The sequence below is a fragment of the Rhynchophorus ferrugineus genome, unplaced genomic scaffold, assembly GCF_030347505.1.
Source record: "Rhynchophorus ferrugineus isolate W39M unplaced genomic scaffold, kcgeb_rfMv2 rfM10, whole genome shotgun sequence".
NCBI classification, from domain to species: domain Eukaryota; kingdom Metazoa; phylum Arthropoda; class Insecta; order Coleoptera; family Curculionidae; genus Rhynchophorus; species Rhynchophorus ferrugineus.
In genome coordinates, this window is record NW_027472589.1 from 28,595 (window position 1) to 49,979 (window position 21,385).

At 43.5% G+C, this 21,385-nt stretch overlaps 6 protein-coding genes across 12 annotated transcripts in view; 4 read left to right on the top strand and 2 right to left on the bottom strand.

The window, feature by feature from the left end:
- The window catches only part of LOC143204221 (piezo-type mechanosensitive ion channel component), a 31,771-nt gene extending 18,112 nt beyond the window's left edge, over positions 1 to 13,659 (bottom strand). Inside the window, exon 1 of the mRNA XM_076416729.1 lies at positions 13,487 to 13,659. Coding sequence (XP_076272844.1) covers positions 13,487 to 13,523 — 37 coding nt within the window. The 5' untranslated portion in view covers positions 13,524 to 13,659. The remainder of the gene's footprint in view (positions 1 to 13,486) is intronic.
- LOC143203689 (peptidoglycan recognition protein 3) lies at positions 55 to 4,742 on the top strand. Its single transcript, XM_076415932.1, has 4 exons — positions 55 to 499; positions 1,869 to 2,049; positions 3,232 to 3,793; positions 3,932 to 4,742. The coding sequence occupies exons 1-4, from the start codon at positions 341 to 343 to the stop codon at positions 4,629 to 4,631; spliced, it is 1,602 nt and encodes a 533-aa protein (XP_076272047.1). The 5' UTR covers positions 55 to 340; the 3' UTR covers positions 4,632 to 4,742.
- On the top strand, positions 4,831 to 6,949 carry LOC143204228 (peptidoglycan-recognition protein SC2). 2 transcript variants are annotated; one of them, XR_013007550.1, is made up of 4 exons: positions 4,831 to 5,172; positions 5,256 to 6,262; positions 6,323 to 6,564; positions 6,621 to 6,949. XR_013007550.1 is itself a non-coding variant. In XM_076416750.1 (4 exons), exons 1-4 carry the CDS (start codon positions 4,980 to 4,982, stop codon positions 6,856 to 6,858), a joined length of 906 nt encoding a protein of 301 aa, XP_076272865.1. In that variant the 5' UTR covers positions 4,852 to 4,979; the 3' UTR covers positions 6,859 to 6,949. The 2 variants fall into 2 exon arrangements, 1 of the variants encoding a protein (XP_076272865.1); XM_076416750.1 differs by having other exon boundaries at positions 4,852 to 5,172; positions 6,030 to 6,262.
- Positions 7,590 to 13,303, top strand: LOC143203856 (uncharacterized). Its single transcript, XM_076416167.1, has 11 exons — positions 7,590 to 8,105; positions 8,157 to 8,316; positions 8,912 to 9,037; positions 9,093 to 9,321; positions 10,991 to 11,124; positions 11,767 to 11,788; positions 11,857 to 12,298; positions 12,352 to 12,537; positions 12,594 to 12,774; positions 12,830 to 12,955; positions 13,012 to 13,303. The coding sequence occupies exons 1-11, from the start codon at positions 7,658 to 7,660 to the stop codon at positions 13,235 to 13,237; spliced, it is 2,280 nt and encodes a 759-aa protein (XP_076272282.1). The 5' UTR covers positions 7,590 to 7,657; the 3' UTR covers positions 13,238 to 13,303.
- A 245-nt stretch (positions 13,660 to 13,904) lies between the features above and the next one.
- On the bottom strand, positions 13,905 to 15,240 carry LOC143204227 (retinol dehydrogenase 12). Its single transcript, XM_076416749.1, has 5 exons — positions 14,920 to 15,240; positions 14,640 to 14,868; positions 14,416 to 14,576; positions 14,239 to 14,361; positions 13,905 to 14,164 (listed from the first exon to the last, which is right to left on the bottom strand). Exons 1-5 carry the CDS (start codon positions 15,202 to 15,204, stop codon positions 13,997 to 13,999), a joined length of 966 nt encoding a protein of 321 aa, XP_076272864.1. The 5' UTR covers positions 15,205 to 15,240; the 3' UTR covers positions 13,905 to 13,996.
- A 126-nt stretch (positions 15,241 to 15,366) lies between these two features.
- On the top strand, positions 15,367 to 21,381 carry LOC143204225 (phosphatidylinositol-binding clathrin assembly protein LAP). 6 transcript variants are annotated; one of them, XM_076416739.1, is made up of 13 exons: positions 15,380 to 15,656; positions 17,481 to 17,623; positions 17,683 to 17,758; positions 17,910 to 17,930; positions 18,034 to 18,345; positions 18,397 to 18,503; positions 18,560 to 18,693; positions 18,751 to 18,919; positions 18,975 to 19,236; positions 19,294 to 19,404; positions 20,099 to 20,318; positions 20,373 to 20,568; positions 20,626 to 21,381. In XM_076416739.1, exons 1-13 carry the CDS (start codon positions 15,515 to 15,517, stop codon positions 20,722 to 20,724), a joined length of 1,992 nt encoding a protein of 663 aa, XP_076272854.1. In that variant the 5' UTR covers positions 15,380 to 15,514; the 3' UTR covers positions 20,725 to 21,381. The 6 variants fall into 6 exon arrangements, with proteins under 6 accessions (XP_076272855.1, XP_076272858.1, XP_076272854.1 ...); XM_076416740.1 differs by lacking the exon at positions 17,910 to 17,930 and having other exon boundaries at positions 15,367 to 15,656; XM_076416741.1 differs by lacking the exon at positions 19,294 to 19,404.
- Positions 21,382 to 21,385: the final 4 nt, after the last annotated feature.

Below are 21,385 nucleotides of genomic sequence, written 5' to 3' on the forward strand. Positions count from 1 at the left end.
CGGGTGTTTAAACGGTTGCCTCCGCTGAATTATCGCAAATCGTTCGGCGCATACGTGATTGACTGAAACGTGCGACAAGCAAACGTTTCCGTTCAAGGTTATAAAACAAGTTCTCTGCTGATTTGTTATAACTTCACCCCACCCTGCCGCAATCGTTTCGAACGCGCTAATGTTTATTGTAGGAGATAACGTCACATGCGCGAAAGATAACGGGCTCGTCATATTTTTGAAATTTTTACTGGAAACGGATCACTTATCGGTCGAACAGTGATGTCGAAAGTGAATATTGACGTTGTTTGGTTCGTGGAATAGCCGTGCAGCAACCACCGTCGTTAACGAAATGTCCGAGGGCGGAATCGAGGACGCCGTCGTCAAGAACCCGGTGGCGTTGTGGTCTGCCTCAAACGATGACGAAGAAGAAGAAGACGAAGAGGAACATTTAGCAATCAGCGGTACCAAGCCGTTGGAGAGTAATGGCGTTCTAACTCCCTATTTAGACGTAAGTTGCGTGAAGAGACAAACGCGCGTCTATCCTTCTTTTTATGCAAACAAAGCGGCAATCGCCGAACGAACAAATTCAGGGACGACCGCATTCAATTAGTATTCAAAAAGAATCGAGGCCGATCCCCCATTATTTTCTCACATCTGCTTTTATTCTCGAAATATGACTAATGACAACCCGTTTTGTTTGCCATTTGAACAAACGCTAACCTCTTGAAGTTAACAACGTGTTATATTATCGCGCAATTTTAACATACATTAATTTTACTAGATACCAAGCTAATCAAGACCCTTCAGCATCGATAGGAATTTTAAGAAGTTTTAATAAAATAACAATAACATACACAATTTTAAACAATGGTGTACATTTTATGTAATTAGTGGTGATTATGATTAAATAGCAGAACATTTATAGATTACGTTTTTAACCGGTTTCCCCTGTAAACTCTTTTGTTTGTCAACATTCGAATAACTAACAATTTAAATAATTCATAAGGTTATGACTTATCGGTAACGGAGACCAATTATCAACACAAATTCTGTTTATTACCTTTTGTTAATCGACAAAGGCAAATACTGCCAAAAGTGGTGTTTGTAATATACGTATTTATAATGTATGTTTTATTACAATTCACGCTGGCTTCCCTACAATTTATTATTAGGAGAACGTAGAAACTGGTCCTTATTTAGTCTTTACACTAATAATGTTTACGTATTAATTATCACTTTGCTATATTTTTCCCATTAAATACACTACACTACACGGAATCAAATTGTTTTGATTCTCATGAATCTGCATCCTACTCAGTCTAGGTTCATCTAATTATATTATATAATTCCTTGGTATAGTTGCTGTCAAGTAAGTTGTATTTTCATAGTTTAGGGCCATAAAAATAATTATCATGAAATCGCTTAGAATGACTTAGTGAGGGATACCATTAATAAAACCACATATTTGCCAGTTACTAAACAGGATAAAATTATGTTTCTATAACATTTAAAACACACCATTTTATTGGAAATATTAAGCATTTTAAACACGTAAACATCACTAATCATACCTAAACAAAATAAACCGAAAAACGCAGGTTTACGCAACGAGCAATATTCAAGCGTTAACATTGGTTCCGCTCTTGTTCGACTCTAAACGTTCTAGCTGAAATGTAAAAGTTCAATAGTTCAGTGCTTTACTACATTTGCCTGCGGGCTACAGATCCCTGCCGGAGACTTGAACTATAGTTAAGCATGTAGTTGAACTTATACAAGGGCATTCTCATTTGGTAAAATTAATGTATGTCCTCGACGCCGTTTCTATATACGCGTATAATTTAAATTGGACTACGACTATATGAAAATGTAATTTTTAGAACGAAAACAATGCCCTGCAACTATTTCAACGGACCAGCGACGCGAACCAAGTTATTGGAGATGTAAACATAGAGAGCTCGAACAATGTCCATATAGGGCACGTTTTCAAGACCATCGTTCAGGGGGACATACAAAATTCCAGTCCCGTGAACCAAGAGACCAACGGCTACTGCAAAAAAGGTAGGTTCTTATCGATCAGTTGTTGTCAGTAGTCCTTGTTGTCAGTTGTCGGCCGAGGCGGCTCTCGGTCTGCCTCGGCCTGCTTCATTTTTGTTGCGTCGTAGTTAGTAAGTAAATAGTTGTTAGTCCTCCCGCTTCGTGTGTCAAAATGCTGTTCCGCGAGATTGTGCAAATCTTGTCGGCGACAACGTGTTCCGTGTTCTCCGTATTTGTTTAATGTTTGATCATCTCTCCTCACTAATACACTATTGAAAATGTCCGTCTTGACACGAGCAGGCGACTGTCGAAGGGAAACGACCGGGCCGAAGCTAATGCGGATTGTTTTACCTTCTTGTAGCTACGCTTGCAGCTCCTGCCTTTGACGACCTTAAGCCATCGATCGCGCTCCTGTCTACGATTCTGTTCGTGCTGAGCGTCACGACGGTTCTGGCCGTTCTACGTTTTACGACCACTCAGGAGGTGACGGAGTTTAGTGCGGATGACGCTTCCAACGCCACTAGCACAGAGCGAACGCGACACGCTTATATATTCAGGTTGCAGGACTGGGGCGGCAGAACCCACACGGGTACCGAGCTGATAAAGGGTCCCGTCGTCCTGGTCATCGTTAAGCACACGGACACGGAACCGTGCTGGGATATTCCGTCCTGCTTCAGTTCTATGCAGAGGCTGCAGGGAGTCGACGTGGGCGAGAAGCATGAACCAACCATCGCCTACAACTTTGTGATCGGCGGCAGCGGCGACGTGTACGAAGGTAAGGGATGGGTTATGTCCAAGGATCCAATGAACCGCTCGATTGACGTCGCTTTTATGGGCAACTTCGATGTAGAAGAACCCACCGAAAACATGCTCGAAGCGGGCAAGTACCTCATCCAAGTAGGCGTTGCGTCGAACCATTTGGACAGACATAGCCTCCGAGTGGTGGCCCACAATCAAACGGAACCTACCAATAGTCCCGGAAAAAACGTGTTCAAACGCCTACCATCTTGGCCGTTTTACTCAGATGACATTTTATATAGTAGGGCCGATCCAGGCCATAGTTGAAAGTAGATTTGTTTCATTGGAATTAACCCGACAATGTGCTGTTTGTTGTTCGTGTTGAGTAGACTCGTAAACATTAACCAAAAGTGGCGATCTGTATCATGTGTAGGAATAGCTGGTTGACGACCATTTTTGTTCCAGTAGAACGTTGGAAAACAATTTTATGTGTCACATGTCTCTTTGCCATCCCAGTCGTTGTGATGCTGCCTATAGTTTTAACTAGATACCGTTCGAACGACCATGAGCCTCCACAAGACGACATCGTCAATAGAACTAGGTGGGGAGCTCAGCCTCCTCGATCGGTGGCGCCTTTGGAAAATGTCAACACGATATTCTACACCCGCACCGATACGAGCTGCACCACTTTTGGGCAGTGCCAAGTTCTGATGAAGCAGATGCAAAAGGTGGATTTAAACTCAAGCAATTTAACGGACCTGCGTTACAATTTCCTAATCGGGGGTGACGGGACAGTTTACGAAGGAAGAGGCTTCTACGCGAGGAACGAGATTGACAACAGCAGTCTCCTGGTTGCGTTGATGCACGATTTCACTGACGATCCGTCGAACCCGATATGTGCCGGATTCCAAAAAGTGCTTCTTGAAGGGTTTCGTTTAGACAAACTGCAACCCGCGTTGGTAGACGTAAGTTGCTACCAGTGCCAGGACGAGACATTCAACCAACATATCGAGTCCAACTGTTTAGAGTGGTAGCACACTCTAGACACGCTCGCACCACCAACACAGCCTTTTACATCTTACATATATACTGTACATACTTCCGCTTTGTCTGGTGTAAACAGAAAACTGCTTCGATGGGGCGTAAAAAGATTTTCGATCTGAACCAGGAGAGGAAATCAAACCTGTTTGACACGTCCGCTTGTTTCTTTTGCAGTCCGTTTGGGAAAAAAGTGTAAGATCATCCTATTCTGCGGCGTCTTGGGATTGATGTTGTTTCTGACGTTATCTAGTAGCAAAGACGACGACCAACATCCACCCGACGTGAATAAACCTATTGATAGGAAGACCTGCGGCCTTTCCCCATCGCAGAACCCTATCGCTGTCGATCAAATAGAATACATCGTTGTTGATCACAGCGGCGGAGAGCAGTGCTTCGACTTGAAGAGCTGCTGCAAGCGGGTGCTTGACATCCAACGCAGGGACGTGAACGAAGACGGGCTGGCGGACATCCGCTATAATTTCCTGATAGGCACCGACGGAACGATATACCAAGGGCGAGGCTTCGAGCACGCCAACGACATGAGTCCCCGAACCTTGAACGTCGCCATGATCGGTGACTTTACGGAAAAGCGAGCGCCGAATGCCATGATGGAGGCGGTTAATTGGCTCGTCCTTCTTGGCCTCGGCAAGTCTCCTATGGCCGTGGGAACCATGGACATCATATGCTACAACCAAATCAGAAGCATAGGCAACCAGAGGACTGACGACAGTCAGTTGTGCAGGGACATAGCCAACTCGGACAGTATCAGGATGTATTACGCCGACGCCATCTTGAACATCACCGACGGTCGAATCTACCCCGACTGATTGCAAAGCGATCTAGATGAACAATGTGCTATTGTACATAATAATTCTAAGGCAGTAGTATTAGGTTTAATTTTAGCTAATTTTAGTTTTTCATAAATCCTTCAGGCAATTCTCACGTCGTTTCACTTGCAACAAAACCCTGTTTTCATAATTATCGTATTTTTGACGGGTCATCGCGTGGTCATCTCCCCACTATCGCGCGCTGGACTTTGGCGACGATGTAAACGCGTAGTTGCGGTTGTAAACACGCCGTCGAATATGTTCTTCCTCCGAAAGGGACTTCCCAACGACGAGATATCCCGTTTATTCGAGGCGAATTCGTCGCCCGTCTAACCGTAGTCGGTCGAGATGCAGAGTCCGGTCGAGATGGGTCAAGAGAAAAGATGCGCCGCAGTGTCCTCCAGCACCACAGGCAATAGCGTCGGGGTTGTCTCTAAGAAAACTCCACCGCAAGGGGACGACGCACCTCTGTACCGACACGTGCTGAACGCTCAGAACAGGCTCATTGAACAGCAGGCGACGCTCATCGATCGACTGACAGGTAACACGTTCCATTTATGCCATTAAAATCGCCCCGCACATCGATCGGACGCGCCCGAACCCATTCTGTTTCTTCTGTTTCAGGCCTCGCGCCCCCGAAGAACGTCGACCGCTTTCCCTACTTGGTCCTCGTCTCGATCTTTTTCGTTTTCGTGCTAGTGACGTTCGTCACGTTCGCCGTTCTTCGCCACGTCCTCGCACCCGCGCGCCCCCCTCTCTCCGCCACACTTCCCGTTCCCCAGGTAAACACACGACTCAACGGCCACCCGGTCTATTCCAAATCGGACTGGGGCGGCGCCGCAGCGGGCGGCGCCCTTCCCGTACTGCGAGGCGCTACGCTTTTAGTCATTATCAGCCATTCGGACACCGACTCCTGTTTCGGCTTTGACCAGTGCGTCCCCCTGTTGCAACGCATCCAATTTCGGTCCCTCAAACGGGGTCATTCCGACATCGAGTACAACTTCTTGGTGAGCGACCGTGGCGATATCTACGAGGGCCGAGGATGGCGCCACGAAAACGCGATTCGGGCGGGCAGCATCTCGGTGTGTTTTTTAGGCGACTTCAATAAGATCAAACCGAGCGGAAACGCGACGGACGCGGTCAAGTCGCTGATTGACGAGGGCCTGCGGTCGGGTTTCGTATCCAAAACCTACAAGCTGGTGGGCGAGAACCAGACGTCGCCCAGGCGGTTTTACAGTCCCGGGATAAACGTCGTGAACGAGATCGGTGGCTGGCCGCACTTCTTCGGAGGGACGGTACTTTAAGTTAGAAGCCGGCGGGCACGCGCGCGGTCCATCCGCATTTCAACAGCCATTCGCCATTGAACTAACACCGCTATTTCGTATTTGATTCTTGCAGTGAACACGTGCACGGACGTCGCCCTCAAGAAACCGACGGACATAACGGATATTCTGCGTCAGAAATCTTTCAAAATCTGGTCGCTGGCCTTTCTGATGGTCCTCGTCGTCGTCGCTCTGTCCCTTGTCTTCTACCTGCCCCTGAGTTTGTCCCCCAACCCCTCCAGTCCCATTATACCCTCGTCCGGCCACTCGGACGACCTGGGGGACGGAATTCAAATCATTCAGAGACACGTGAGTACAACTACCTAAGGGCGGTCAGAGACTCGCCTTCCAACGATCCGTTTCCCGCAGGAGTGGTCCGCTAGAGATCCCCTGAACGTCACCAAGATCAGCGAGCCCCCGAAAATCGTGCGAATAATGCACACCGCGGGTTTCAAGTGCAACAGTTACCAGAAGTGCGCTACGCAAGTTCTGGCCTTGCAAGGCTGGCAGGTAAGCAGCCAGGGCATGCCCGACGTGGCCTACAACTACCTAATCGGCGGAGATGGAAACGTGTACGTGGGGCGCGGAGCCGACGTGCAGAACGAATGGATGTAAGTATGGCGCTAGGCGTCGGGACGCAACTAACGCAGTCCCTGTGTCGTTTCAGGCCGAACGCCATCGACATCGTCTACATCGGTAACTACCTGTCCCCTTACGACCAGCTCACCGACAAGATGGAAAAAGCAGGCAGACGACTGATTGCGCGACTCCGGGCAGAAGGAAAAATCACTCAAGACTACGTGGTCATAGCCCAGAATCAAACGGTAAATACTCAAAGCCCGGGAGAAAATATTTTCAAAGAAATTATAAAATGGCCCCATTACGACCCCTCAATATACTTTTAGCTTTTACATTGGCCCCCCCGAACGTATATATACAAATGTAACGAAAATAATCTCGAATATATATGTTGTCTTTTTCTATACACGAGTAGAATTAATTGTTTGCTTATCCCCGCCCCAACCGTCGCCCGAATAAATAATTCCAACTAGCCATTACGAGCGAGTCATTTAAAGCGCATTAGAGAACCATCACTGTAAACGGATAATCGAAGAAAGACATCGATAACCCGAAAGTAAAGTGCACGCCGATCGTCGGTCGCGTTTTGGAGAAACGAGAAACAGGTCGACCTCGCGATCTACGTCACCGGCCAGCCAGTACGCCTTGTAAATAAATAAGTAGCAACAATCTCGGAGCCCCAGTACTGCCGGGGCGAGGGGAGCCAGTCCACGATCGAGAATCGACGCTGCCGCAGGTTTTTCCGTGGTTGCTTCGGACCGAACCAACGCAGAGCGACAACAATATGCATCATGTCCGCCGTTAGCGATGAGGGTCCCAGTCTGCTTGACTGGCAACGCGTGTAAGGTAAGAGAACGACAAAAGATCGCTTCGCAACAAAATACGCGGGGCGCGTCCGCGGCGCAGTTTTGAGAAAGCGACATTTTTGCGGTTACGCATTTAATGAATTAGATCACCGCTTCTTTCTTACAACTCACTGTCTATCTCCAAGTCGACTTGATAACTTTAGATATTTTCGAATGCGTTCCCGGAAACGTATAAATAACACACTGATTAGCCGGGCAGTGCACGAGGCTGTTGCGGAACAATTTAGCGATCAAATAGCCTTGCAAGCATCCTTCGGGCATGGCCGTGGCATGCCTCGGAGACAATCGCGTCTACGACCTGCAAGTCAAAGACGAGCATGTTGTTACTCCCAACTTCAGAAATGTGCACGTGGATCAGGCGACGGATGTGTACTTTGGCGACCGAAATATATTCCAAGGACCCGTAACGATAGAGAAGATCGTTCTGACCAAGGGAGGAAGAGGAAAGGGGGAGGCCCCCAGAGATCCCGACCACGGTTATCGAAAGGATGGTCCAGAGCCGAATACCAGTAGCACGGCCGCCCCATCGCCCTGCCGAAGAAACAGTGAGTCTGGGACCACGTCTGGTCGCATGAATGTAAACGAAAGAATCTGTTTAGTATTAAGGCTGCTAAAATCCAAGTCGACGGAGAGGCCGCTGGTCACGACCGCCATCGTCATCGCGGTTATTCTATGTCTTATCGCGGGAGTCGCCGTCATCGTTGCAGGTAAGCCGACCGACCGTCTCGTATTTTACCACTTTAACGTATTGCTTTTAGTCGCCGACAGAGGTTTAACTGTACTGACTCGTTCGCAGTGGGGGGCAATTCCTCCTACGGACGCCACCACTCCCTTGGTGACGCCCGTGCCCTACGTGATCATCCATCACACGGCTACCGTAAACTGTTCCACTATAGAAGAGTGCATTCCACACGTGAGGTAAGACGAATTAAGTTTCCGTTTGATAGTGCAAAACGCCGTTTCCGCACTAAATAACTTAATTAAAACAATTAGCGTAAAGAGATAATTACTGATTCTAAGCATTTTGGCCATCCCTCGGGCAATTTATGGATGTCATTCCAAAAGAACAGTTTCTCCTTTAAGCTAAACCATTAATCAAAGAAAAGGTGAGAGTCGGTGAGAGAGGTTAATATCAGTAGAATAAAATGGCATATGATGCAGTTACAACATTGCATCCTTGTAAATAGTGAAATTTGTTACCACAACCTAATAGTAACCAACCTAACAAACGTAAATGAAAAACCTAACGTGTTAAAAACATTCATTTAAAACTATTCTGCTAGTTAATTTTCTCTGCCATTCTTCCCATTTACTATCTTTATACTTTTTTGTGGGGAACGTTATTAATTTTGTCTAATTGTGAGAGTGTCCAAATGTAAAGAAAACTTTTCGCTGATTGCCTTATTTTAATTTTATAATTGCCTTAATTATTTTGAAGGTTTCAATAATTTTTTATTCATTTTGCTGTTTTGCTATTCATTATTGACAGCTAACGTACGTTTTGTCATTTCAGGTTTATACAAGAGTTTCATACGGGGGGCAAGCAATTCTACGATATTGGTTACAACTTTTTGATCGGAGGAGATGGCACCGTATTTGAAGGCCGTGGATGGACGGTAGAAGGCGCGCATTCTTACGGGTGAGTTATTCTTATCTCGTGTCCCACATAAGATGTTAGAATTCTGCTTTTTAAGGAACAACTATAAAAGCATCGGCATCGCCTTTATCGGAACGTTCAACGACATAAAACCGCCCGACGTACAGATGTCAGCCTGCAAGAAGTTGATAGCGAAGGGAGTTAAGCTGGGCTACATCAAAGAGGACTATAAACTATTGGCGGCCAGGCAGTTGGCAGCCACGGAAAGCCCGGGAGCAGTCTTCTATGCTGAGTTAAAAACCTGGCCCCATTGGTCTTTGGAACTATAGAACACGACTCGGTCAAGGACTGAAATTAGCATGTAGTTTCCCACCAACACGTGCCTTAACATTATATAATTTCAATGTTTAAATCGCATTTGTGCGTTATTCAGACGAAATAGTAAAACCGCAACCAAAATTCAAGAATAAAAAATCAGTAAATCAAAGATAAGAAAATAGCAACTCGATTATTACAGTAGCCAAATATGTGCGATTCGCGATATAGATAAAAATGATGACGACTTAGATATGTTAACAAAAAAAAATCAAAACAACCTACAAAATATATAGACTCAATGTTTTGTGAAACAAGCGTAATGCTTTATGAACCGACTTCCAAGCAGACCTTGACATACGACGTGACATTGACTTCACGTATATCACAACTAGTGTTAACCGTTATCGATTTTAAATAAACAAATATTCCATTATTTATAGTACGAAAAGTTAATAATATAAAAAATAATAATATCTTGGTTCTAGTCTTTGTTTGTCCTAACTAGAGTCTCCAGCAAGTAACTGGCCGAAGTGTATGTCTTCTGTCTTGAACTCTCTTTTGATATAAGAAAGAAGAACCTTCCGGAACCTGCATGGAATTACCCATAAAACGTACTTTGACCGGATGCAATGTACATCCAAATTAATATATCGAGAATGCGATAAAATGGAAGAAGAGCCACAAATAAAGGAACGAGTCACTGATGCAAGCCATATATAGAAAGAATATAAACAAAATGTAAAAAAACAAGAATGTCTTGCTGAAATATTTCACAATAATTGATAGTGTAGTAATTTTATATTTGTGGAAATAAATGGAAAAGACATAACTTTATAATCAAATTAATAAAAATCTAAAATTTGTTGCATTACCTTTCTGCATACCTTATATAATATAAAATTATTGTATCGTCAAATAATATACAAAATTTAAAAAAACTTTCACTTCTAAGAAATGTTATTTCGCGTAAAATTCCTATCAATGTACTTAAGTCATAAGTGTTTATCACATGCAAACACAAGTAATTATATTCTCTTTAAAATGTTACTTTAAGAGGATGAATTATGCTACACCACATAACAATGTTACAGTAATTTTTTATAAAGTTATAATAATGGCGTTCACACCAAATAATAAAAAGTTTAATTTTGTTTCTAAAATATCGAAATCGAATCAGATACAGGTTTAAATCGTGCTAAATTTTTTTTTGGAGATTTTTACATCCACTTAAATCTCTTGATACATCTAAATGATTCGTTTTCTCTATCTATTCAATTAGTTATTTTCGATAATGTTGCGATGTTGATTGAGTTTACATCACAAAATATATTATTTAAATTACTCTTCCTACTCTATTTGACACCCTAGTCTATTTCGCTATATCGATATTGGCTATATATCGATATTTTTTTGATCGATATCTTTTTATATTTGTTCAAAAATATGATATAAATAATAAAATATACAAAAATATAGTATATAATAAACCTTTAAAAGTCAGTTTTTGTAATAAATTTTAAAGATTTTTAAAAAAAATATCGCTTTTTCTAAATTTTTTAAAAAATATCGATATGTTTCGGGTCGATATGACAATTTTTTTGTTTTCCGAAATTTTTCTAAAAATCGATATTTTTCCTGGTTGTTGCAAAAACAATATAGATACATATATTTAAAAAGAAATATCGAAATGACGATATTTTTCTCCGCGGCTGGCATTTCAAATTCTATCTTAACAACACCATGAGATTACAAACTTCATCTGACGTCATAGTCTCGAAGGTCTTGGTGGCCATAATCGAAAATTCGATTAAGTAAGTCTTGATCGAAAATACCAGTTTATGAGCAGTCTTGGCCAATCGGCGTGTCAGCAGTTGTCAGTGGGCGAGATTTTGAGAAATTATTACGGCAAAAGTGTGACAATAGTACACGAAGACCTAGTGTAAAGTGAATTGTATTGGTTCGAATCCCGAAACAGAGAGGCACCGACCTTTAACCAAAATACGCATCGCCATAGGCTATCTCGACCAGAAACACCAAAAAGCTACAGCTTTGACAGTCACGGTAAACATTAAATTCGGACATAGTTTAGGCGATAAATACCCCGCGGCCTTGATTTGAATTGACAAGTTTTTCTCTTGATAAACCAAAACAAACTTTCGATTTCATAGTATAATGAAAATGCCATTATCATTTATTGAACGACATCTTTCCATTGTTTACGTGGAAATATTAAGTAGTTGTTTTGTTCAGTTTCGATACCAACAACTGGCTGTCAACAAGCCGTTCTAAGTTCCCCAAAATTAAAAGTAAACAAACAGTAACCATGTCTAAACTATTAAAGGGCGTGTTCGAACAATATTTAACTTTATTATAAGCCACCTTAATACCTCAAATGTCTAATGAAACATGCCTTAATGTCTTTCATAACAACTCGTTTTTTCGCTTTGTTCCAGTCCCGAAACTAAAAGACGCAGTGTGGGATTGACTGATAATACAACAGGTACCAGGCACAACAAAAATATGAAAAACACGTTCTATGATAGAAGGCTATGACCTTAATAGACCCAAACCCAAACAATGAAATTTGCTTACGAAACAAATCGGATACGGAATTGAACCAGCAATTTTGTTGGCCTCCGCGGCAGGATGACCAGAACCAACTCGCCCTCGCAGAATGTCCCTTAGGGGACGGCGTACTACAAAACGTAGGGTGCGGAGAGGCGACCGACACCCTTCCCTATTTCGGCAACGTGTCCATCGAAAATTCGACGGACGTACACATCGGTGACAAAAATATTTATCACGGTGCAGTGACAATCAAACAAATTGTGTACGCCAGTTTACCCGAGCCCATCTCCAAAGAACTTGAACAATCTCCGGTCAGTTATTGTAGGGACGGTCTTGGATCCCACCAAAAACTCGACAATGTGACTCTCCCCAATAACACCAGCGTCCCTTTTCGTCCAGATTCTAGAACTGGAAAAGGTAAACGAAAAAACTATTTGGCATCCACAATTCTAACTGACTTAGCTTTTTAGGGGTCATTTGGCTCCGAGACACTTTGAAGACGAGACCAAGGGAGACTGCAGGATGTTGCATACTAGTGTTGCTAATATTTGTGGTTGCTCTGGTAACGAGCATGCTGCTCACAAAACCCTCAGGTAAACCAGTGCAATCTTTTAAAAACGAGCTGGACATGATTCAACCTGTTGATTATAACCCTGGTAGTAAATGACCATCATTAAAACATTCGAGACTTGATTTCATATTTTTGCTGCAGATATCACCATCAATAGCCAAAAAAACAATACCAAACTGAGGATCACATCCAGAGGAGAATGGGTGTCGCAGCCCCCTGTTCGCCCCATAAAGAATCTGACCACGCCCGTCCCCTATGTAGTTATTTATCACACCGCTACAGATAACTGCACATCCCACGCTAAATGTGTCTACAGAGTCAGGTAGCTCTGATCGTTGTAATTCTTTGATAACCGCCACTCACCGTGACTGTTTCAGGTTTTTGCAGTCGTTTTTTATTGAAAGCATGAGCTTTCACGACATAGGTTATAACTTTCTAGTAGGTGGCGATGGAGCTATATACGAAGGCAGGGGATGGACAACTGAAGGCGGATATGTGGACGAGTAAGTGAACAAAATGCGTTAATAACATCCTATTGATTTGTGATGTAATATCTTAGATATGATAGGCCAAGCATTAGCATCGCATTCATTGGTACATTCACTCATGCCAAGCCTCCCGAGCTACAAGTTTTAATATGTCAACGATTAATCGAACTAGGCTTAAAATTGGGCTACATCAATAAAGACTATAAGTTAATTGTTTCTAAAAGACTGACTGAAAATTCTAGAACGGCCCTGGTTGAAGAAGTGAAAACTTGGCCACATTGGGCTGGGAACTCTTAAAATTCCACATTCCTTGTATAATATGTAATATTTTGTTATATGCTATAAATATATTCTATATATTTGTTTTGTCGTTTATGTTGAGCATTTCAATTATAAATCGAATAACTTAAAGATAAATAATCTACTTGTATGGTTTAAGGTGCATGTGAGTAAAAAAAACTATGGTATAAACATATTGCAAAACTAGATATCTACATATCTCATCAATTTATAATTAGTAAAAGGGGAAAATTTTACAAAAATTACCTTTTATCTTTATAGGAGTCCAGTAGTCTGAAGACATGTAGAAGTACTTCTAAATAACAGTCCCATTTTCCGATACCGAACACTTAATTTCACAAAACATACTGCATTGTTTAACAAAAAAAAACCATTTCTTTTACACGATTAACTATTCATCGGAATTTCACAGATTATGCCGAAAGGCCACGCCGTTTAACAATCATTTATTTTTCATAGCCCACTAGATTTATCTACTGTCAATAAACGAAGTTTAAGACGATCATCCTTTAGCACGGCCAACTAGATGTTTTCGCGAGGATATTAGTATCATATACCTAGCAATAGAAAATACATTCGCAAATTATAACTCTAAATTTTTTTGGAACTTTTCTAAATAAATAAATTTGAGGAAGGAAGGTGTTATATTGAATTTAAAAATAAATTTCATGGCAACTGAAAATTGCTTTTATTGTAATTGTAATTTGCAATTTTATTAAATATTTAAAGACTGTTTCATACAAGACGTTACAATCATCAGTTTACAACATGGTTGATCATATCTTGAGACACTGTCCATAGATCCTGCCCGACTTTATCGAAGAATATAGTTCTTGTGCCATATGGTTTGCAATCTCTGTAAAGCAACGCTGTTTGGTCACTCAAGCTAGGTTCCGTGGCACAGTATATTACGGTCTGAGAACCCTAAAATTGCAGAAATTCAAAATAACTCATGGTGTTACATTGTCTTCATGTGAAAAGGAAAAACTAACACTGACCTGCATTGCTGTTCTCATGAATAGCAAGGCTATTGGGGCAAAAATTATATGGTACCATTTGAAAGTGTGGCGAAAGAGCCCGGTGTAGACCCATCCTGGACACACTGCGTAAACAACGACCCTCTAAAAATAATAATGCTTCACTCAGTTTGTTAATACTCTTCGCAGGGATGGTACCTTGTTTCTCAAGCGTTTCGCTAACTCATAAGCAAAGTATGCATTAGCCAACTTGGAGTCTGCATACAAATTTTCTCCTGGGGGAAAATCAAAATTTCTTATGGCATTAAAATTCAGTTTCCCCTTTTCATGCAATGAAGATGTCACCACAATAATTCTACCTAAAATACAGCTGTATATTAGATCTCCATCAGTCATTTTACATAATTGATCACATTATTTACCTTTAGCAGCTATCACCAATTCTTGCAAAAGACACGTCAAATAAAAATGTCCTAAATGATTGATTCCAAAATGAATTTCGATGCCATCATATGTTTTCAAGCGCTCATATTTCTGATACGCTACTCCAGCGTTATTTATCAGAATATCAATTTTATCGAATCTACTCTTGATGATTTCCGCAAACTCACTAACAGATCTAAGACTACCTAAATCGATCGTCATCGGAATCTAAAACGCAACTTTGGCACTTTGTTGATATTGTGGTGAAATATTTCATACCAAATGTGGGTTATTGGACAAATGTTGTTTGATTTTTATTAGGGCAGCATTAGCTTTGTCAATACTACGACACGCTAAAACAACTTGAGCATTTCTAGAGGCCAAATTTTTGGCCACTTCAAAACCGATTCCTGAATTCGCACCAGTGATAATGACAACCTTTCCATTCAAGTCAACAGAATTTTTGCATTTACCCCATTTACTCGCTCTATATTTGCGTAAGCCTAGCAGCATTAAAATGGTTGGTAAAATATAATAAATCAATCTATGCATCCTATCAAACATTATAACAATAACATGACAATAACTTCATAACCTTAATTACATATGTATTGTTGGCTGTATAACTACACCATATATTAATACAGAATATTTTCTCACGGTATAAATGGTTGCCTGTGTGTGCCAACCTGATTTTTTATTAATAGGTGAGAATATTTCCCTAGTTGTGGCAGTATGACAGTTGGTATGTTGAGTTGGAATGGTGTAGAAGGGTCGGGTTTTAGTGAAAGAAATAGTTTTTTTTGAGATCTCGTTTTGTGATAGTATATTTTTCGTAGTGTTTCTAGTGAAAATATCAAAATAACGGTTCAATATGACCGGCAGACTAGCAGGACAGACTATAAACGACCGTTTACTGGCGGCGAAACATAGCTTGGCTGGTCAAGGACTGGCCAAGTCTGTCTGTAAAGCCACAACGGAGGAAATGATTGGGCCGAAAAAGAAACATTTAGACTGTAAGTACTTGGAACGTATGTTTATGCACGTCCTTTCACCGTGAAGGAATGTTGTCGGTTTTTGTTACAAGTGCCGATCATCAGGTAGAGCAGTTTATCTGTGACGTTTAATAAAGATAAGGCTTAATTGTGTGATTATTACTCTAATTCGCCCTTAAAATAAAATGTTGATTTCAGTCAACTAAGTTGCAATACCTGTTGTTAGAAACAGGTTGTCCTTAACCCGCGAGCAAACAATTTTTGGGAAACCCATTATTAGATTTCTCTTTTTGTCGGTCGAATGTCGGAGAGCGAAACTTTGTGATGAAAACGGCCGTAGAGGAATAGAAAAGATTTACAATCAACGGCATAAATACCAGACATATTTTCTTAGTTATCATATTTATAACTACGATATGATTTGATTCGTGTTTGTTGCGGTAGTATCTACATTGTTATGTTTACGGTTTGGTTAAAGACAAACCGAACTGAGCGGGAAAAGATGCAACATTTTTCGATAGTCACGGGAATGAAGACAACGTAACGGGTGGCTGTTTATTGTACAGCTGATGTACGGAAATATAGGTCATCGCCTATACGAAATTGTATGCAGGAACTCTTACGCGCAGCGAAAGGATGTAAATAGGTTTATAGTTATTTATATACACATTGGTATCTATACGAAAATACTTTCGGAGTTATTACGAAGCGACCTGTAAATATTATGATAACATGAGCCAATCGAAAACACTAACGGCGACTTATTTCATAAAATAAACATTATTCTTTCGAAGAATTCCCAATGACCACACTTTATCAAAGCTGATTAATGCATAATTCCGGGAAGGTGACAATGAGTGAGTGCCAATTTCGCGATTAAGTGATGGAGATGAGCGGCGGCATTTAACCATTGCCCGTAAGCCCAAGGTGGTATGCGTACACGCCCGCCGAGTGCTCATTCTAAAACCCATGGGTGGTTGAACCTTCAAGGTTATATAGGCGTTCCTATTGCTACTTAATCGTCTTAATCGATGGGCCTTTTTCATGGTCACCGTTCTGTCATCAAATTTTCACGTCCTTGACAAACAGGCCGGCTTTCGATCTTTCGAGGACCGATATCACGAGGCCTTACGAAATACTTGTCATTTCCTATTGCGCTGTCAGTACTGGTTCTTCAGTAATGGTTCTCGATTAAGGGTTTTACGTATTTTCTCGCCTGATTGGTTCTATTGCGACAACGCAGTGGACGTTTGCCAAGAAAATCTTGTTTTCGATTCCTCAAAAACGTTTGTACGTATCTAGTTTGCATTGGTGTACGTGTCAATAAAATTGAGATAAAGCCGAACAATAACGAAATTCGAGTTAATCTAGCAGAGACGCCCCCAACTCGCGATAGCACACTTGGTCGTATATGGTATATCTCGGTTTGGTTTAATTATCACCAAACAACAGGCCTCCTTCTTCCTCGTCTTTGCGCCGATAACAAGTTTGGAGGGCGTCACCGCCGTTGAGCCCAAACGTAGTTGATCGTATTTGTCGTAATCGCCCAGAGAGCGATCGATTATACAGGTACGACGGCCGGTTCTCGCTCTCATTAGGACCCGTTGAATGGTGCAGAGGTCAGAGTTGCTTGTCGTCGTTTATTTTAACAGGTGATCCGGCTTGGCCTTTCTCTGTCTCACGCCCGCCAGCCGAGCGCTTTGATTGTAGCTCGTTTTATTGACGCAGATGAACGTAATGTCCTTGAGGGCGCCGTAAAATGGGCTGAGATTGTTGACATAGGACGTTTGTTTACTAACAGGTATCTCATTTTATCACTTATTCGCCGCCCCACCTTTTTTTCAGACTTGGTTCACTGCACCAACGAACCCAACGTGTCCATTCCACAGTTGGCTAATTTGCTGATCGAGAGGTCTCAGAATACCAACTGGGTGGTAGTTTACAAGGCCCTGGTCACCTGCCATCACATGATGTGCTACGGAAACGAGGTAAACGGGAGACGCCAGTCAGCCACCTATAAATAGACGGTCGTTCTTTTTTGTTGCAGAGATTCACGCAGTTCCTGGCGTCCAACAACAGCACCTTTCAGCTAAGCAATTTTTTAGACAAGGGAGGTTTACAAGGTACGTTGTTATCCGATCGATTGTGGTCGTCTTTTGTACGTGCATTGGGCTCATTTGTATTCCGTGTTTCATTCAGCCCGAGGCGACGCTGAATGAGTCACGCGTTCCTAATGTTTAATGGGATTTATGTAACTTTTCTGTTTCTGCTTAGGCATACTGAATTCGAAAACGGGTAAGTGTCGTGTCTTGGCCTGTGTTGTGCGTGAGCTGGTTCATTTTCAATACAAATTACAGACGAGTAGACCTCCTCTCAACTGACCTACGTTTGTCCTTAGGATACGACATGTCGCCCTTCATAAGGCGATACGCTCGCTACCTGAACGAGAAGGCCCTGTCCTACAGATCGGTGGCTTTCGATTTCTGCAAGGTGAAGCGGGGAAAGGACGACGGCATGCTTCGCACGATGAACGCCGATAAGCTATTGAAGACGATTCCGGTGCTACAAGGCCAGCTGGACGCTCTGTTGGAGTTCGACTGCGCGGCCAATGATCTGACCAACGGCATCATCAATATGTGCTTCATGCTGCTGTTTAGGGATCTAATTCGACTGTTTGCCTGCTACAACGATGGCATCATCAATCTCTTGGGTAAGACGACGACCGCGTACGTTGACGTTTTCGCCAATTGAACGTTTTCAGAAAAATACTTTGACATGAACAAAAAGCAGTGCAAGGAAGCGCTAGATATCTACAAGAAGTTCCTGGTCCGGATGGATAGCGTGGCCGAGTTTTTAAAAGTGGCCGAAGTAAGTGATGATGGAGTCGAGTGTGTCGCGGGTTGAGAAAGAAAGTTTCTTTTCAGAATGTGGGCATAGACAAGGGAGACATCCCGGACCTGACCAAAGCGCCCAGCAGTCTGTTGGACGCGTTGGAACAACACTACAGTCACATGGAAGGCAAAAAATCCGCCGCAAACTCGACCGCTAGCTCTTCCAGGTATTAGACGAGAGCCAGGGATTTGGCTTCGTTGTGTTAATTCCGCTTCCGTTTAAGTTCTAGCAACCAGAAGAACGTCAAGTCCGGCGTCACGGCCCTCAGCAGCACCAGCAATGCCTTCGGAACGGCGGCGTCCAGTTCGAAGTTCGACTCTTTAAACGGAATCGACGAGAACCTGAAGCAAAAGGCACTGGCGGAGGAAGAAGCCGCCATGAACCAATTCAAGGTGCGACCGAGTTCGCGCCGGCCGCCCTGTTAGTTTAACACTCGTTTCGTTTCAGTCCAAGGTATCGTCTCCGGCCAGCAACCCCTTCCTGTCGGGCCCCGTCTCGCCCGCGACGCTCTCGAGCCAGTCCACTCCGGCCGTCGATCTGTTTTCCGCCGGCCCGATGCCTACGCCGCAACCCAAGGCCTCCGATGACCTGCTGCAGCTGTCGAATCCGTTCGCGGACGCGTTCGCTCAACCACCCTCCCTCACCACTTCTTCCATGCCACCCTTCGCCGTTCAACAGCAAACCAGCGCCTGGGTCGCCAACGGAAACGGTAAGTTCACGTTCCGACCGTTCACCCATCTTTCGCTCAACGCACCGTCGGTTTAAGGGTACGGAATAGCTCAACCGCCGCAGCCGCAGACGAACCCCCTGGTCCCCAACGGCGCCTTCGTCACCGAGAACGCGTTCGCTTCAGTGTTTGGTAATACCGAGGCCCCCAGTAAGTTATCGCCATCTACTTGTACTAAATCCGTACTAACAACGGCCCGCGAAAGGCCCACGATAGTCGCCGACCCTCTCACCAACTTGGCTTTAAATCGTCTTGGCGCATGACACTGCACTCTCTATCGGAGCCACTCACGACGAGCGCGAATCGAAATTATGTTGTACGTGTAATCACTGTGTTTTCCTTTCGCAAGCTGCCGAAGACGCCGCGTGCTCGCTCTCATACAATCCCTTCTTGAACGAGGACAAAACCCCTCCTCTGTTAAACCTGGATTCGCCCACCGCCCTGCCGGAAGCCACCTACTTCCGAAACGTGTCAGGCTTCTTCCAGGCTGGCGACGCGTGATTTTCTGATTCTCGCGATTTCCCGTCTCTCGTTTGCAACAATCATGTGCCAAACGGCCACTTGGCCGCGACCGTCAGTTCAGGTGATTCTTTTTGACAGACGTTGTTTCGTGTTGGTGTGCCTGCCGTCTGTTGTTGCATCGCCTCCTTGATAGTGCACCCCGACTGGTTCGTATGGGAATGTCGCATGCTTGCTGTGTATTGGCATCAAAGTGTATCATTGCTGCTTGAGATAGATAGTTCGTTGAGTTTGATTATTGTAGTTTTTGCTGATCCACTTCCATTTGCACGTTCCCTGATGCCATTCTTAGTGGAAATAGTGATGGTTCTGTTTGTATTTCTAGCTTCAGGTCAATTTGATCCTCTCGGAGGCGTGCTGCAGCCGATTAATAGCAGTGGACAGGCAGCCGGCGGCAACAATAACCCACCCGACCCCAGTAGCGGCGTTCTTGGCAATTCTGAAGCATCGAATGGTAACGGTGGTCTGTTGACTGGCGACTTGGAGTCCAGCCTGGCGTCATTGGCCGAAAATCTGACGATTAGCGACCGAAAGCAAACGCTAAAGTAAGTATTCGAATGATCATCTGTTCACACTCCACTAAACTAGAACCGTTTTAGGGGCGTGCAATGGAACGCCGCCAAGGGCAGTTCCAAACCTAACTGGACGCCGCAGCCTATGTCTGCCACCACCGGGGCTGGTTACAAACCCATGAACCAACAACTAAATAACGCACCCTTCAGTACAACGCTGACGGCGCCGCAAGTCGCGTCTCCTTTCATGAGCCAACCCCTCTATCCCCAAATGACACAGATGGTAAGGAATGAACGCTTCACGCCGACCGGCCGGATCCCAAGTCCTATCTTGTTTCAGGTCGTCAAACCGATGGCGCCCGTAATGAGTCCGCTGAACCCGATGCCGCAGCAGCCCAGCTCGTTGGGCAGCCAACAGCACTCGCTTTTGTTCCACTGACATCTTTCACGCGTGTCATCTGTACATACTATTATCAGTACGAGCGGTTAATTAATTTACAGCACCAACCAGAGGAAGCCGATGACGATTTCCGTACGAGATTATTTGTGATACGCCACGAGGTTCACGTCCAATATGCGCCGTCGAGTCGGTTCCCAGTTTGTGCGTTAGGCCATATTCTATTAAATTTGTATATACCGTTAGAAATCAAGGAGAAATCTATATTTTTCTATGTCAAGTTTCCCGTATCGCTTCTCGGGAGCCGTACACCTCCCGCCCGCGCATCATCATTCGTTGTCTATTTATTATCGAGGGAGCAAATGGTCAGTCGGTTGAAGTCTCTGTCGTCGTACGGCTCCCGAGAAGCCTCCCGCTGTTTAGTAGCACTGGATCCGGACGAGGTGAGGTTGCCCGCTCCGGTTGAACGTAAAGCGACAATAATCGAAAAAAATAAGGTCCATTGTTGTAGAGCTAAGGAAATATTGCCATATGTTATGTACATGTACATTTTGATACATTCTCACATACGTTAAGACCAACATATTTTTTTACAACAACTTTATTATCCCAACTTTAGTGCACTTTCTATTTGCTGTATTTTTTGTATAGAACTGTTTAGGTGTGTAAAAATGAAACCAATAAAATTATCATATGTTTTGAT

Coding starts and splice junctions, on each gene's coding strand:
- LOC143203689 (XM_076415932.1), top strand. CDS start 341: ATGTCCGAGGGCGGAATCGAGGACGCCGTCGTCAAGAACCCGGTGGCG. Junction 500..1,868: donor TTCTAACTCCCTATTTAGAC/GTAAGTTGCGTG, acceptor TGTAATTTTTAG/AACGAAAACAATGCCCTGCA. Junction 2,050..3,231: donor CAACGGCTACTGCAAAAAAG/GTAGGTTCTTAT, acceptor TTGTTCCAGTAG/AACGTTGGAAAACAATTTTA.
- LOC143204225 (XM_076416739.1), top strand. CDS start 15,515: ATGACCGGCAGACTAGCAGGACAGACTATAAACGACCGTTTACTGGCG. Junction 18,694..18,750: donor TCGACCGCTAGCTCTTCCAG/GTATTAGACGAG, acceptor CTTCCGTTTAAG/TTCTAGCAACCAGAAGAACG. Junction 19,405..20,098: donor TGGTAATACCGAGGCCCCCA/GTAAGTTATCGC, acceptor TTGTATTTCTAG/CTTCAGGTCAATTTGATCCT.
- LOC143204227 (XM_076416749.1), bottom strand. CDS start 15,204: ATGTTTGATAGGATGCATAGATTGATTTATTATATTTTACCAACCATT. Junction 14,577..14,639: donor ATTGGTGATAGCTGCTAAAG/GTAAATAATGTG, acceptor GCTGTATTTTAG/GTAGAATTATTGTGGTGACA. Junction 14,165..14,238: donor TCATGAGAACAGCAATGCAG/GTCAGTGTTAGT, acceptor CTGCAATTTTAG/GGTTCTCAGACCGTAATATA.
- LOC143203856 (XM_076416167.1), top strand. CDS start 7,658: ATGGCCGTGGCATGCCTCGGAGACAATCGCGTCTACGACCTGCAAGTC. Junction 11,789..11,856: donor CCGAAACTAAAAGACGCAGT/GTGGGATTGACT, acceptor GTTCTATGATAG/AAGGCTATGACCTTAATAGA. Junction 12,956..13,011: donor GAAGGCGGATATGTGGACGA/GTAAGTGAACAA, acceptor GTAATATCTTAG/ATATGATAGGCCAAGCATTA.
- LOC143204228 (XM_076416750.1), top strand. CDS start 4,980: ATGCAGAGTCCGGTCGAGATGGGTCAAGAGAAAAGATGCGCCGCAGTG. Junction 6,263..6,322: donor TTCAAATCATTCAGAGACAC/GTGAGTACAACT, acceptor CGTTTCCCGCAG/GAGTGGTCCGCTAGAGATCC. Junction 6,565..6,620: donor GACGTGCAGAACGAATGGAT/GTAAGTATGGCG, acceptor GTGTCGTTTCAG/GCCGAACGCCATCGACATCG.